General features: G+C 47.6%; 9 protein-coding genes across 9 annotated transcripts; 5 read left to right on the top strand and 4 right to left on the bottom strand.

The window, feature by feature from the left end:
- Positions 1–1,147: 1,147 nt before the first annotated feature.
- M437DRAFT_74372 (uncharacterized protein) lies at positions 1,148–2,134 on the top strand (the record flags this gene model as incomplete). The annotated part of the gene is made up of 1 exon (XM_041026224.1): positions 1,148–2,134. One exon carries the CDS (start codon positions 1,148–1,150, stop codon positions 2,132–2,134), a length of 987 nt encoding a protein of 328 aa, XP_040880824.1.
- A 651-nt stretch (positions 2,135–2,785) lies between these two features.
- On the top strand, positions 2,786–3,540 carry M437DRAFT_45719 (uncharacterized protein; the record flags this gene model as incomplete). The annotated part of the gene is made up of 2 exons (XM_041021131.1): positions 2,786–3,230; positions 3,299–3,540. 2 exons carry the CDS (start codon positions 2,786–2,788, stop codon positions 3,538–3,540), a joined length of 687 nt encoding a protein of 228 aa, XP_040880823.1.
- A 468-nt stretch (positions 3,541–4,008) lies between these two features.
- On the bottom strand, positions 4,009–4,593 carry M437DRAFT_74370 (uncharacterized protein; the record flags this gene model as incomplete). Its single annotated transcript, XM_041026223.1, has 1 exon — positions 4,009–4,593. The coding sequence occupies one exon, from the start codon at positions 4,591–4,593 to the stop codon at positions 4,009–4,011; it is 585 nt and encodes a 194-aa protein (XP_040880822.1).
- Positions 4,594–5,175: 582 nt separating this feature from the next.
- Positions 5,176–5,775, bottom strand: M437DRAFT_45682 (acyl-CoA N-acyltransferase; the record flags this gene model as incomplete). The annotated part of the gene is made up of 1 exon (XM_041021125.1): positions 5,176–5,775. One exon carries the CDS (start codon positions 5,773–5,775, stop codon positions 5,176–5,178), a length of 600 nt encoding a protein of 199 aa, XP_040880821.1.
- Positions 5,776–6,221: 446 nt separating this feature from the next.
- On the top strand, positions 6,222–6,994 carry M437DRAFT_46137 (uncharacterized protein; the record flags this gene model as incomplete). The annotated part of the gene is made up of 2 exons (XM_041021215.1): positions 6,222–6,675; positions 6,729–6,994. The coding sequence occupies 2 exons, from the start codon at positions 6,222–6,224 to the stop codon at positions 6,992–6,994; spliced, it is 720 nt and encodes a 239-aa protein (XP_040880820.1).
- Positions 6,995–7,081: 87 nt separating this feature from the next.
- M437DRAFT_45707 (uncharacterized protein) lies at positions 7,082–8,188 on the bottom strand (the record flags this gene model as incomplete). Its single annotated transcript, XM_041021128.1, has 4 exons — positions 7,082–7,412; positions 7,538–7,612; positions 7,666–7,700; positions 7,754–8,188. 4 exons carry the CDS (start codon positions 8,186–8,188, stop codon positions 7,082–7,084), a joined length of 876 nt encoding a protein of 291 aa, XP_040880819.1.
- Positions 8,189–8,542: 354 nt separating this feature from the next.
- M437DRAFT_46294 (uncharacterized protein) lies at positions 8,543–9,471 on the top strand (the record flags this gene model as incomplete). The annotated part of the gene is made up of 2 exons (XM_041021239.1): positions 8,543–8,816; positions 8,930–9,471. 2 exons carry the CDS (start codon positions 8,543–8,545, stop codon positions 9,469–9,471), a joined length of 816 nt encoding a protein of 271 aa, XP_040880818.1.
- Positions 9,472–9,575: 104 nt separating this feature from the next.
- M437DRAFT_74366 (uncharacterized protein) lies at positions 9,576–10,090 on the bottom strand (the record flags this gene model as incomplete). The annotated part of the gene is made up of 3 exons (XM_041026222.1): positions 9,576–9,626; positions 9,678–9,970; positions 10,027–10,090. The coding sequence occupies 3 exons, from the start codon at positions 10,088–10,090 to the stop codon at positions 9,576–9,578; spliced, it is 408 nt and encodes a 135-aa protein (XP_040880817.1).
- A 187-nt stretch (positions 10,091–10,277) lies between these two features.
- M437DRAFT_46151 (uncharacterized protein) lies at positions 10,278–11,981 on the top strand (the record flags this gene model as incomplete). The annotated part of the gene is made up of 1 exon (XM_041021218.1): positions 10,278–11,981. One exon carries the CDS (start codon positions 10,278–10,280, stop codon positions 11,979–11,981), a length of 1,704 nt encoding a protein of 567 aa, XP_040880816.1.
- Between the last annotated feature and the right edge of the window lie 2,359 nt (positions 11,982–14,340).

The raw sequence follows: 14,340 nt of genomic DNA, 5'->3' as shown, positions 1-14,340 counted from the left end.
ATTCCAGTGTCATGGCATTTATCAAAGTCCGAGGCTCCGGGATACATGTGAAAAGCGCCGGGATGACACGGGCACGTGATGGCTGGCTCGGCAAGCAGAAAGTGGAGATTTCAAACTTCGAGGTTCGAGCAGCCAGTCATCTTCCTCGATTTCCTGCACAGGCCTCTCACCCAGGGAACTTGTACCATCAACCAATCGCCTCGTCCATCGCCTTTAGCCGCCGTGATTCGACGGTATCTGGAGCTTGCACCCAAGTTGAGTCGCGTCGAAGCTTCGGCGAAGCTGCTTGATAGGTTGTCGTTCAAAGCATACACCTTCTTTGCGCGTGCGTACCTGCAGTGTCACGGTAAAGGTCCGTTGCCGTTGATCGCTCAGTCCAAGAACATGCGCAGAGCGCAATGCTAACCGCGACGTCCAGCAGTGAACAAGCCGACGCCCAGCAACGTACATCATCGTTGCACGCGTCTGCGCCAGCGCAAGAGGTCACACTCGTCGCAACACCTCGGTCTAGCGACATAAGCAACTCAGGTAAGGCAGCAGAAGGAAATTGAACGGCAGAAAGGCTGCGTCGGGCTTGCATGCGGCTTGCCAGCGCATCACCTTGGGACACACGGCGCACACCGACCGCAGTCCACAGCCACGCCGCTGCACCCGCGACCGACCTCAATCAATTCCCCTCGTCATCCTTCCTCCCCTGCTAACGCCCAGGCCGTGATTAGATCCCGCTCTGCCCTCGCGTTCTGTTTGGTCGACTTGTTGCGCTTCTTCATCTTATTTCTACCAATCCCATCGCCTCTCCAGCATCGCGTCGTAGAAGACGCGTCGAGACAAAGCTCCCCAAGCTTGACTTGTTTGGCAACGACTCACCATTCGCCCCGGATTCTGGAAGCTCGCTCGACCTGAATGCGACAGACCTTCGTCACCCATACACACCTCACTAAGCAAGCCTTGTATAACAATCGCATTGTGCGACAACCTCGACACGGCTTTCACTTCCGACTGAATCTTGTCTGAACCCTCGCCGACTATCACATCGAGTAGCAAACCCCCGCCGCGCCTCAGCTCAACAACTCCATCGAATCATCATCGCGCGACAGCGAGTCCTTCCATACAACCTATAGAGTATTGAAACGAACATACCGTCGCCATGGACTATACAACCTACCAGCAACCACATGCGCATACCCACAATGCTTACGCGCCAACTCACAATGGTCAATCAGGTCCGCCCGTAACCTCTCCCACTCAACAGAACCAAGTCTCGCCCATCATGTCACAGCAAAATCACGCCTACGGTCAACAACCAGGTGCAGCTCATCAGGTCATGCCTATGTATTCGCAAGGCTACCCTGTCCAGGGCATGCATTACGGCATGGGCGCAAATCAGATGTCTCCTACACAAGCCGCCGCCATGGCAACAGCGGCTGCCTCAGGAAATTACAACTATATGCCGGAAACCATGCAACCATTAGCACAAGACCCAAGACAATCACCACGCATGGGACAATCAGTCAAGAGCGAACAGAGACAAACACCGAGATCACCGTCACAAAGTCATATGAATGTCAACACAACTATGGCAGGTCAAATGGTCATGCCAGCACCTCAAGCAATCCCTCAACAAATGGTCGCACGTCGCATGAGTCAGGCAGTCCAACCTCCTCAGACTGTCATGCAGCAACAGCGACGCTCATCAGTTGCGCCACAGATGGTTCAACAAGTTGTTCAACAACACTCATCACCAGAAGCTGTTGGCACCACTGAAGAATCACCTCTATACGTCAATGCAAAGCAATTCCACCGAATTCTGAAAAGACGTTTGGCAAGACAGAAGCTGGAAGAGCAACTGCGTCTCACTAGTAAAGGTCGCAAGCCTTACCTGCATGAGTCTCGTCACAACCATGCTATGCGACGGCCGCGTGGTCCAGGAGGACGTTTCCTCACGGCTGAGGAAGTCGCCGCTCTCGATGCCGAAGCTGCGAAGAATGGCGGTGGTAGTGTGGAGATGCAGCAGCCCACCAACGGAACCAAACGCAAGTCTGGAGACAGCCAATCTTCACCCTCGAAAAAGTCACGTACACAATCAAATGCCAGAAGCATGACATCTGAAGAAGACGGGACTGAAGAAGGATAGATTCTGGTCTCGAGGTGAAACACGACTTATGACAAACCGGCGTCATGGTTATTTGGGCTTGACGAGCGTTCGATTCTCACTTTTTGGCAAAGAATAGCCAACTCTTTTACATTACGACTGAACGACAGGTGTTCATTTTCACAAGCACTTGCACAGGGGGGTGTTTTCTACTTTTGTCCTTATACCATATTTCTACCCTTGTTCCTCCTTCGCTCCTTACAATAACTGAATATACCCCTGGCTGTCATGCCACTTTGTTCTTCTGATCTGAATCTCTCGTGTCTACGCATATGCAAGAAGAAGTATAGCTTGTGTTCCTTGTGATGAGTGCATCAGACCGAGTACGAGGTTGGCCCCTGGTCTTTCTTGCAATCTATTGAACATGATCATTCTCACGAGCGATCTCAATGTTCGTTTTGATCTATCGTCAGTGCACCAATATATTCCTAGCCTCTGCGATTCAGCGAAAGGCATGCATTTCACAAGGAAAAGCATGTCAGGACCATGATGGAAAGCGGAACCGAACAAAGTCCATTTGCGGAAAGGGTCGCAAAGTCTTGGCAGTGAACCTCTCATCGAATCTTTGTTCAAGCGCATCGCATTCAGCAGGCAATTCGAATTCTAGACCACTCGTCGTCGCAACACCACACAATGATTTGCAACCGCTGCTTACGGACGGCCGTCCAGCGTCCCATCGCTCTCCCATTCCGTCGCGCCATTACCACAACTTCACCACTCCGAGCCACCGCCTCGCCCAATGCCGCTCAAGCAGCACCACGACAGGGCAACCCAAACAGCTCTTCGCACACACCATCTGCCGCTACATCAACAGGCGCTGCGCAGCCATTCTCCACACCTTTGACCCCTTCGCCATCAGCTGCTAAACTCCAAGCACCGAGTGCAGAGAAGGCAGCTCCCACAGTAAAGAGTTCGGTAACTGCTGGCACACCACTGAAGGGCTTGAACTTCATCAAGGGAAAGAACGATCCTGTCGCCAAGGAAGACTCGGAGTACCCAACCTGGTTATGGGGTATCTTGAAGAAGAAGGCTGGAGAGAGTGCAGCTGATGCTGCATCTGTCGAGGGAGATTTGTTCTGTACGTGCTTTTCCTTTGCTTCTATTGTCACTTCGAAGAAGCATAGCTAACCAACTCTTCTCAAACAGCAAAGTCCAAAAAGCAACGTCGTATGGCTGCCAAAGCCCTCCGCAAACAACAACTACTCAACCCCGAAGCACTGGCCCCTAAAATCCCTCTGCACGAACAAACTATCGATCTGCCTGCTGGAGATGGTACTTTGCAAGGTGCGATTGAGGCTATGGAGGCTAGAGATGCTTTGACAAAGGCGATGCGCAAGAACAGACGTGCCAAGATCAAGGAGGCTAACTTCTTGAAGGCTATGGGTTAGATGTAGATGAAGATTTTGTACAAAAAGAGCATGGACGGAAAGAGATGTGTACTATACCTTGAATGGTTTCTTCGATACCATTCACGAAGCCTGGAAGGACAAGCAAATTTATGGAAAATATCAATCACTGGATAAACTCGATCATATGAGGATGAGGAGAAGAATAGATGTAATGGAACCGAAAAGACCTGAACAATGGCCCTGAAATTAGGTCTCTAGCTGCCGAAACAAGCTGGAGATGTTGTCGGGTCCCGCTGACAACCAATGCTAGGCGCGAAGAGGCAAAAAGGCAAGTCCGCCAACGGAGTATCGGTCAATCCATCTACAAAGTAAGATTTCAAAGATCGCAAAAATCATGATACTACACTGCACACCAATTACATTTCCACCTCCATATCTCTGAACCACAAATTCCTTGTCCCTTTCTTTCCTGAGTCCGTCCGCCTTTCCTGTCTTTTCCCCCATCAATCAATCCAACCAACTCTCAAACGCCCCTTCCTCTCCAAATCTACTATATCTCCCTTTTTCCTTGTTCTCTCTTTCCCCAGCCTCCAAATCTTCACCCCACAACTGCATGCCTGCTTCTGCAGCTCGTCCCTCTTCGTTCCCAAATACCTGATCAGCAGCTTTAGAAAGTACTTCCGAAGCAAAACTTGATGCGAAGTCAAAAGCTGCAGAGAGACGATGCGTGGAAAGAAGGGATTCGCGGCGATGGTCTGGCGAGAAGGTGGGTGGTGTGTAGGTGTAGGTGTTTCTTCTTGTGTCGCGGTTTGTTGAGGTGGTGCTGGCAGATGGGAGTATAGAAGGGAATGCTATGGCAGTCGGTGAACGGGTTGCTGTGGCGGTTGCGAAGAAAGATGTTGTAGGTGAGTATTGCGTTGATGTTGGGGAGGTTGGTGGTGATGCAGCTGCTAAGTCTGCATCTGAAAATCTCATAATAGTGGAGGTTGAAGAGGTTGTGTTACTGCTGCCGCTGCCAGAGGAGATTATTTGGTGGTTTGTGGGACAGATGAAAATTGGGAGGCCCATTGTTTCTTTGGCTAGGGTGTCCATGTTTTCTTGGATTTGCTTCGAGGATAGACTGGGCTCGGGAAAAGTGCTGGGTTGTACTTGGTTGGCAATTTCTAACCAGAACAATTCGAAGAGGTGATCTTGAGGACTGTCCAAAAGATGTGGGAGTGATAGGTTAAAATCAACTCTAGACTTCTGCTGACATCGACTTCAGAGAATGCACAGGGAGAAGCTCAAGGAGAAGAGAAATGTCGTCCTAATGAGAAGAAAGGAAAAGAGGATCTGTCAATCCATCCTCCGAGGCTCTCTATGAAATAGTGCAATTGTGGTCAATGTAGACCTTTTCCGGCATTCGCATGAGTCTGCCACTGGTTGGCTTCGCCACACAACAAAGGAGACTTGACTGAGTGAAGCCAAGGGTAGACAAAGAAGAGTAGACATCGATTGCGAAAGTTCGCTTGAAGATGCCAAAGCACGTCACAGACAAAGAAGTATTGGAGGTTGGACGTCGAATCCGATGCAAGCCGTAAAAGGGCACTACCTAGACCAAATCGTGTCTCGAAAACGACTGATGAGATTGTGCTGAGTGCAGTTACGAGCAAGCAAAGATGACAATCTAACATGCTATCGCCGCCCATCGTGCTTCCACTCATCCTCAAGAATACTCAATTGCACATCATCCCACCATTTTCCTTCATGCCACAGAGCCTCTCTCCACCTCCCTTCCTCCTTAAAACCCAACCTCTTATACAACTCAATCGCTCTCACATTCCACCCAAACGCCCGAACTTGCACTCTATGCAGCCCAAGCCTCTCAAAAGCCCAATCCACGATCCATCGAATGGCTTCACTTCCATACCCTTTCCCCTGATACTCTTGCAATATCTCAATTCCGATCTCGGTGCTACGATGATGGCTTTGGTTTTCTGGAAGCTTGGTGAGATGGATGGCACCGATGGGGTTTGATGTACTCTTGTCGTTGTCGGTGTTTGTAGATTGTAGGCAAATTACTACACCCAAGAGACATTTTTCCATCACGAATTCCTGATACTTTTTGGCATCTTTGCTGCTTGGTATTGTGGCATTTGTGATGTTTGAGTTCATGTAGGCGTTTATGTCGTTGGTAATGGATAGAAAGAATGTGTCATCTTCTGGCGATTCGGGAGCGCGATACCGAAGTCTTCGAGAATGGAGGGGGGTGTTTCTCTCAAAGTTTGCCGCCATGATCTTGTCCTTTGGGGTACAGTTCCTTCCACCGAAAGCACTAGACTCAAAACTTCTGTTGCTAGGTGCGTCTCAAGATGTTTTATCTGCTCGTTCTCGACAACCTGAAATTTGGGCGTTGCGAAGGTAAGGTAAGGCAAGGCTCCAGTGAGACAGGGCGATGCGAGCTGCTAAAGGAAGCGAGCTTTGGGCAATAAACTCGTGTACCAAATTACCTAGTTGTGGGATCAAACTCTATTCAAAAGTGGATGTCGACTGATAAATCAGGCAGCAGCGAAATGATATAAACATCGAGGTCTTTATCGACCAATCACGAAACGGCGGCTTCAGTCTGCCATCAATCCCTCTTGATCCAGAAGCAACTTCGCCCTTTAGGCAAGATCTGAGCTCCTTTCTTCCATATCACATTTATACAAGTTTTTTGTGTACACTCACTTTCTCTCATTATGGATTACGAAATCCAACCTGTAGACTATACAGACGCACCAGGTCTCGCAGAAACAATGATGCTCGCCATGTCCCAATCACCACACTACACGCTGCTTCTCTCCAACACACCAATCCAAGACTTAATCCACGACACTTGTCTCCGTATGCCCCAGAATATAACCTCCAACCGCGACTTCCTACGCCATCAAAAAGTAATCCATATTCCAACTGGCAGAATAGTCGCATACACGCGTTGGGAACTCCCAGAGCTAGAAACCTCAAAAGATGTTTGGTTAGATGCACAAATGGTCGCTCCTACACTAGTACAACAGAAAGCGTTTAAGGAGAGTTTTGATTTAACACAACTAAATGGAAAACGCAAGATATTCAACTATGAGATGGGAGATTTCGTTGGACCAAAACTTGGAAAAGTGTATAATGAGCTTGTGCAAAGTGGTGGTCCTTATCTAGGTGTGTTTTTAACATCACAAGTATCCCACTCTTTACTAAATTGAAGAAACAAGTTTTGGATTACATGGTATGCCATCCTGAACATCAAAGACAAGGGATAGCGAGTTTGTTGCTTAAGAATGGAGAAATAGAGGCAAAGAAATTAGGTCTCAAGATCTTTGTCATGACTTCTACGGATCCGGGGAGTACGGATTTCTATGAGAAATGTGGGTTTAGGAATTTAAGGACGGTAAGTTTGGATGTTGGAAAATGGGGAGAGGAGACTCCTCATGTTACTTCTTTTCTTGAGAAAGAGGTGGTAAAGGTTGAAGGGGTGTAGCATTGCTGCTTATAGTAGTGATTCGAGCATGTTGCTCTTTTGGTTTAGCATTGTTTCTTCCATACTCCTCCCACAAGAACTCACACATTAGTTCTTGTACATGTCTTCTAGGTGACCGACCATCCTCCTCTTCAACTCCATCAACTCTTTGGCAGTGATTCTTGGTGACCACTTTGGTCTATCTCCCTGTACATCCATCACTTTACTCTCCTCAGCATCATTACCAACATGATCAGGCAAGATCAGCGCAGCATGAGTTCCGAAGAAAGGAACCCCTAAATGCTTGAGTACTTGAGACATGCTCTCATTCATGTCGAGTTGTGCTTTGTAGAGTTTTTGGTCAAAGGCAGCAAGTTCTGCGGCTTTGTCCTCAGGGGTTTGAGGGGTTGTGGGCGTGTTTGTACTGCCGATTGTTTTGCTGGGAGGTAATATGTGAGTTGAGGGAGCAAAAGTCGCTTGGAGAATTGGAATATCAGGAGATAGCTGAGACGGTGATGTTTGTAGACGGTTCTAGACGAGGAGATCAGGAAAGGAAGTACTTACAAAATATTCTGCAGCTCGTTGGTAGAAGTAGATCTTTTCGCTTGCATTTGCTTCAGTGCTTGCCTGCTCGAATACCTAGTCTCTTCATCAGCTCAACCTTGTAGACGCTTTTTCCGTCAAAATCATACCATTGCATCTCATTTCGTCTCTGATCGTTAATCAACTTGAAACCACAATTAGTCTTGCGTTTGATAATCAATCGACTGCATAACTCACACCACGAATCTTGTCTGCAAAGATTGGATTCTGAGCAGCGATCTTGGTCACGCATCTCAAACCAGCAGACCACTCGGTGATAGTTGCAGGATCAATGATAGTCTGTTCCTGTTGCTGAGGTATCGGTGTCCTTGATGGCTGTGAAGGTGCTCGTCCTTGTGGATTTACAGGTTGAAAGACAGCAGCTTGAGGGTTATAAGTGCTTGTTGATTGAGACTCATTCTGCTGGGTCTGACTTGGTATTTGACTCCAAGGTTGTGCTGTTGGTTGAAGAGGTTGGGATTGTTGGCGTCTTTGTAGTCTAGGATCTGTGATGGTTGGAGTTGTGGCTGAAGGTGGTGGAGTTTGTTGTTGATCTGGTTGTTGTTGTGGTGCGAATTGTGCGAGGGTTGCAAGAATTGAAGCGAGATCAGGCGGAACCGTTGGATCCGCCATGTTTATGATCTTATTTTGATATGATCTTGTGTTATGTGTATACCAATAGTTGATTATTCGTCAAAGTAGCAGGACGGGAAAGAGCAATGCTGACCAAACAGGCTAGCGTTAGGGCTCGAGCCACAGCACGGAAGAGAGGAACCGAAGAACGCGCCAAGAAAAGGGCATCGATCATGCAAGAAGTTGCGATTTCTCGACATCATTGAAGTTTTGACCCGTTGCAAGAGAGATCCGACAACAACTGCTTGCACGAAGCTCCATATCCTCAACTGCCATACCCTACCTACCTGACCTCTGGACTCTTTACTGGACACATTTTGAGATACCCGCAAAACCCACAACACCTCTAGAAAAATGGCTCGATCAGCCAAAGATGCCACCCGCTTCACAGCAACCACACCATATGCCAGCGCCAAACCTCAGGGCCAGTTTACTCCTGCCCCAGTACACATGGGTCATGCCGCTCCTTCCGGAGAAACTCCTCAGCAAAAGATTGCAAGATTAAGAGCTGCAGCTGCCAGAGCACGAACGGGCAAGGAATCAAACTTTGATGCTGTTGTTAGAGTTGGAAGAAAATGGGCAGACAGAGCACACAGAGTGACTGCCTATTCGTTGATAGGCTTGACCGGTATGCGCTACCCTTAGTCCCGAGTTCCATGCATCGCAACGAATGGAGGCGACAGCAGAGCACAAAAGAAGACCTGGAAATAACGAACGAAACGCTAACATTGATCCCAATAGTCGTCTGTGGAGTTACAGCATCCTTCGCCATCGGAGACATGCTCATGCACAACCGCAAGAAGCGCAACGAATGGCTGGCCGACCAACAAGCAAAGCACAAAGTCAAGATCGACGAAGCCCGTGTAGCTTTCAACCAAGGCATTGCCGACGAAGATCAAATCCTCCTTCTCAACCAAGAACGCACCAAACTTGAGGCCGCCGAACTTCAGAAGAAACAGCCTGGACTTATCAGCCGCATCTTTTCGTCGGCACCGAAGGAGGAACCGCAGGGAGGTAACTTGGGTGCTGCTGCAAGAGCTGCTGCTTCAGATGCTGCATCGGAGGTCAAGGAAACAGCGACGGCTGCGAAAGAGAAGGTCAAGGATTTGGGAATTGTCAAAGCGGTGGAAGACAAGGTTGAGGAGCACAAGTGGCAGAAGCCGTCAACTGTTGGTTCAGAGGCTCTGATTGGAGGTCCATTGGACAGAGAAGCAGCCGCTTCAGTACTGGCAGTGCAAGAAAAGTCAAAGAGCTGGACAAACTGGTTGCTGAGGAGGTCATGATGTGGATCATCGCATTCAATTGCTTGTAACAATATTAAAAAAACCACTTGTACAAATTCCAGGGTATCATGCCAAAAAGCTTCTTCGCCTCTTTTCGAAAGAGATCAATTGCCATTCTGCGCTACAGGATTGTAGCTATGTCGATTCCGGAATTTCTGGTCTTGATCAGTATAGAGTACACAGATATGTTGAGGCAGGTCACAAACCTCGAGATAGGTCTCGGCATATGGTTTTACAGCAGCCCATATCAGCAAACCACAAGTGACAAGGATGAAAGTATATACAATCATCTGATCTTTGGTCGAGTCTCTTTGGAAGCAAGTGGTGAAGACATCATCGTCCTTGGCATCCTTGCATATGGGCAGATTGTATGACAGACAGAATTGTCTGTTACAATCGTTGCAAGTTGCTTTTTTGGCTGTGCTTTCACCAGGCAGGTCTGATAAGGGAATGATGGTGCTGTTGCTGAAGCATGTGCATTTGCAGAAAGATGTCGCCGCTAAGGAGAAGGGTAGTGTGAGTATGACATTCGTCTTTGATGAGAGTGATACCTACAAGCACATAGCGCTGGAGCTATCAAGCCCAGCCACAGGAAGAGAAATTGTAATCGTTGCTTCATGATAATTTTTATGTCTGTTCTTCGTCGAGATGAGCTTTATTGATGGATCATCAATGGCCAGATGAACGCAAGTCTCACAAGACCTGCCAAGCACGAAACGCGGGGACGGCGCTTTTCATGTGAATTCAGCAAAGACAGAGACGCGCCCAAACAATTTTCCCAATCGCTGACCGCTGCCATTTCCACCATGGCAGAAAGCGATCGCGTGCGCCTACACATCACACCCTTCAACGCAACCCTCTACCCGAATATCATTCCCGCATCCATCCAACCAAACGCCACAAACATCTCCTACCACACCGTGCAAACTTTTCCCGAACGTGGCTTTGGCTTTGTAGAACTCCCCAGAGCCGACGCCGACAAGTTGCGCAAGAAACTCAACGGTGCAACACTGCGAGGTCAAAAGATGGCTATTCAAGAAGCAAAGCCCGAAAAGAGAAGACGCCACGACAAAGACGAAGAAGCAGAAAAACAACCGCGCAAAAAGGCCAAAAAGGAAAAATCAAGCAAGAAAAAGGATAAAGAGATTGCTGGTTTCGAACTGCCTGATCAGAGACAAGTCAAGCGCGGATGGACAGAAGAGCCTGGAAAACACAAGGACAAAAAGGACAAATCCACAAAGGATAAGAAAGACAAGACGCCAAAGAGGGAAAAGTCGAAGTACTCATCTAAACCCGAAGTCCTGTTCAAGCAGAAACTACCTGAGGCCGTTATGATGGCTCAAAAAGCAGAAGGCAAGGATAAGAAGAACAAAAAGACGAAACAACCAAAGAACATTACTGTCATTCACGAGTTTGAAAAGAACAAACCTGTTCCCTCGTTCTTGAAGTCGAATGTCTCGAGCAAGACATCTGCAACTGCTGATTTCGTACCTGGCAAGGGTTGGGTGGACGCGGATGGAAATGTTGTCGAGGAGGTGCAGGTCAAGCCGAAGCGAGAGGACAGGATCGCAAAGATGAAGGATACGCCTGTCGAGATCAAAATCAAGCCTGCTGCACCGAAGGAACCTGCTATGCACAAGGATATTACTGCTGGTGCAAAGGTTCTAGGCTACAACTCGTCGAGCGACGAGAGCTCGGATGTATCCTCCGAGAGCGATGAAGACATGACTGATGACAGTGATGACGACCAAGACGAAGAAGCAGAGGAAGAAAGAGAAGCCGAAAAGGAAGAAATCGCAGAAGAGATCAAGGAAGGTGCTGAAGAAATCGCTGCTCCAGCGTCAACAGAGCAACAAGATGAGCCTGAAGCAGACTCAGCATCAGACTCCTCAGAGTCAGAGTCCGACTCCTCCGATGAAGAACAAGAACAAGAAGAAGACGAAGAAGAAACTGCTCCAGAGACAGCCACAACTCCCCAAAAATCACCCTCCCCGATGGCAACATCCCCCAAACCAACAACACCACCCCGCGAAGTCCATCCTTTAGAAGCTCTCTTCAAGGAAAAGGCCCCCTCAGACTCAACACCCCGCCCCGCTCCCATCAACACCTCCTTCTCCTTCGGCATCACCGACGACATCGATGAAGACATGGAAGACGCCGACCCCGCCTACCCTTCCACACCCTTCACCCGCACCAGGGACATTCGCTCAGCAGCACCCACCCCCGACACGGCCGCCATAGGCCGCAAATTCTCTTTCTCATTTGCCAACCAATTCGCTTCTGAGGATATTGAGGAAAACTACGACGCTGAAGAAGAAGAATATCAAAATGCTAATTACGAACCACTTGGTGTTAAGGAAAAGGCAGAAGGAGAAGAAGAAACAGAATTTGCAAAGTGGTTTTGGGAGAATAGGGGAGATAGTAATAGAGCGTGGAAAAAGAGGAGGAGGGATGTTATGAAGGTTAAGAGACAGAGAGAGAATCGGAGGATTAGTAGACGTGTTGTGTAAGATTTTGTCGCATCTAGAGGACAGATTAAAATGTATTCCACCAACACTTCATGCAACTCGGAACTCAAAAGACAAAACAAAGTACGACGACCGAGAAAGCACAACAAATTCTCCTTGCTCAGACTCGATTTCTGAATGGTGTTCAAGAGGTTTTGGCCATTATTTCAATCCTCCCATTTCTATCAACAGAAGCAGACACACTACAACAACAGCAACAAAACTCGCAGTCAACTACAACTACACTATCCACATCACGTCCATATCTCTTCCATGTTTCCCCCTCTGCAGCCCTACTTGCTAATACTCAATACACTGAACATTTCACTCAGACCACCCAGAAGATCTCTGTCCACAGTCCTTCTTCTCATCTCCTCATGTCTCTGGTCAAGGTTTCTTAACTCTTGGAAGCCGGCGTCTGTTATTTGTTGTGCTTGTGTACTGGTCAATTGGCCAGGATTGTTACCAAATGGTTGTGCATTGCGGCGGCGTGTGTCGTTTGCTGCTTGTCTCAGCCAGGAGTACATCTCGATAGAGTTGATTTGAGGGGTGGAATGGTGTAAGTGATTTTGTTGTTTGAGGGATGGTAGAGGACGGTTGGTAGGTGTTAGTAAAACTGGCACTTGGTTGTTTGAGCGATTTTGATGGGACGCTGGGAGAACTCGATAGAAGGCTCTGAGTATCATATTTGTATGTACTTAGTGCACATGTACATTGTAGACTTTTTCCTCGAAGTCGAGTCTTATCTCGAGACCAGGACATCACAACAATGGAACAATGCACTTGCTAAAGATAGCCAACATTGACTGAGACAGTTTCATCTTGAACAATGGCATTAACAGAGATATGGAATACAAAGCACTTTCATGTTGATCATCTAAGAGAATGCGACAAAGAAGATGTCTTCGAAGGTCTCACTTACGATGTAACAATGGACATTGTTTAAAGTGAACTCTTCTGTGCACCAACACTTCAACAGTAGTGTTAGTCTTGTACAGCTTCGAGAGATTGGAAAGATATATAGCCTACAGTACTGGCTTCACTTGATCTCTCCCCCTAAACACCATCATCACAGGAGTAAAGCACAACTCCAAGGCCACAAACCAGCAAACCCTCCCTACCACCAACAGTCGCCTCAGAACCCCTATCTCATCCTCAACAACTGATCCATTCTGCAGTCCTTCCAAACCATGCCTCAAGTAAAGTTCAACGCCAGCGAGCCAACCCCAAAAATGCCCAACCTCTCAAAAAAGAAGAGCTTCCAAGCTATTATCAAGAAAGAGAACGCTGCAAGAAAGAAAGAATTTGACTTTCAGAAGGCTTGCCTCAAGGATGACGATGATAAGAAATTCTCTTGCTGATTCTCTCGAGAAGACAAAGATCACGAAGTAGGTGACAGCACGAGGAGTTGGGCATGTCAGGGGGAGAAATTTCATTGGGCTTTTGCCAGTGGGAGCAAGAGTTGGAACGATTGTAGAGCTAGGTGTCTATTGCTAGAGGTTGGGTTTAGGGAAAGAACGATTCAGAGCACCTCCTCATGGGATAAAGGATACTTTGTCCTTGAATTTCGATGGTCCTTCACATTGGGACAATAGGGATACTAAAGATAGCCGAGACACTTGAAGACATTAATACAATGGTGTGAACAAAAGTCTTAGAGTACAAAGCGATATATTGTGTATATCATCTTGAGATACAGAAGAAATGTTTTGCAAAGTCTTACCAACAGTAAGACAATGAACTTAGCTTCCAGTTGTTTCTTTTGATATAGAAGAATACTTAGCGGTGGCGACAATCTCTGGGATCACGAACTATATAGAGTCAGTCATGCCCTGGTCTCTCAGAACCTCTCCCGCGTACCACTTGCACAACATCTAAAAGTACAGCTGCGATATTCAATACCAACGAATTCTCTCGCTGACTATAATCCAATCAAGGACTACTCTCATCGTCCCCATCAACATTCCTGACAGTCATGCCGCGCTTTATACCCAGACCAAGCGAACCAGCTATCGAGAAGCCTATGCCTCCGACTCCAAGTGTCGAAGACTTTCCATCGTCTCCATTCTACATCAAATAAAGAGAATGAAGAGAGAACGAAAGAGTTTGAGAAGCAGTTGGCTTGCTACCAGTGGCATAGGAGAAAATACTAATCTCGTTCAAGAAAGATGGCAGAGCCTAGCGACCTCAATTCTTGAGGGACGAAACTCTATGGTCTTGCCTAGAATCAAGGAGTACGAGATGGGCTGAACGTGGTGTGTGGACCTTGGGCTCAAGGAAAGAAGAGTTCTGAGCACCTTCCCAGATATTGAAGGCAGTTACAGTATATCCATAGAACTGCACAATGATTTTCTGGAAAGTG

This window comes from Aureobasidium melanogenum (genome assembly GCF_000721775.1).
Source record: "Aureobasidium melanogenum CBS 110374 unplaced genomic scaffold scaffold_7, whole genome shotgun sequence".
NCBI lineage: Eukaryota > Fungi > Ascomycota > Dothideomycetes > Dothideales > Saccotheciaceae > Aureobasidium > Aureobasidium melanogenum.
Note: the sequence above shows the minus strand (reverse complement) of the source record. Positions and strands in the feature narration are given on the sequence as shown.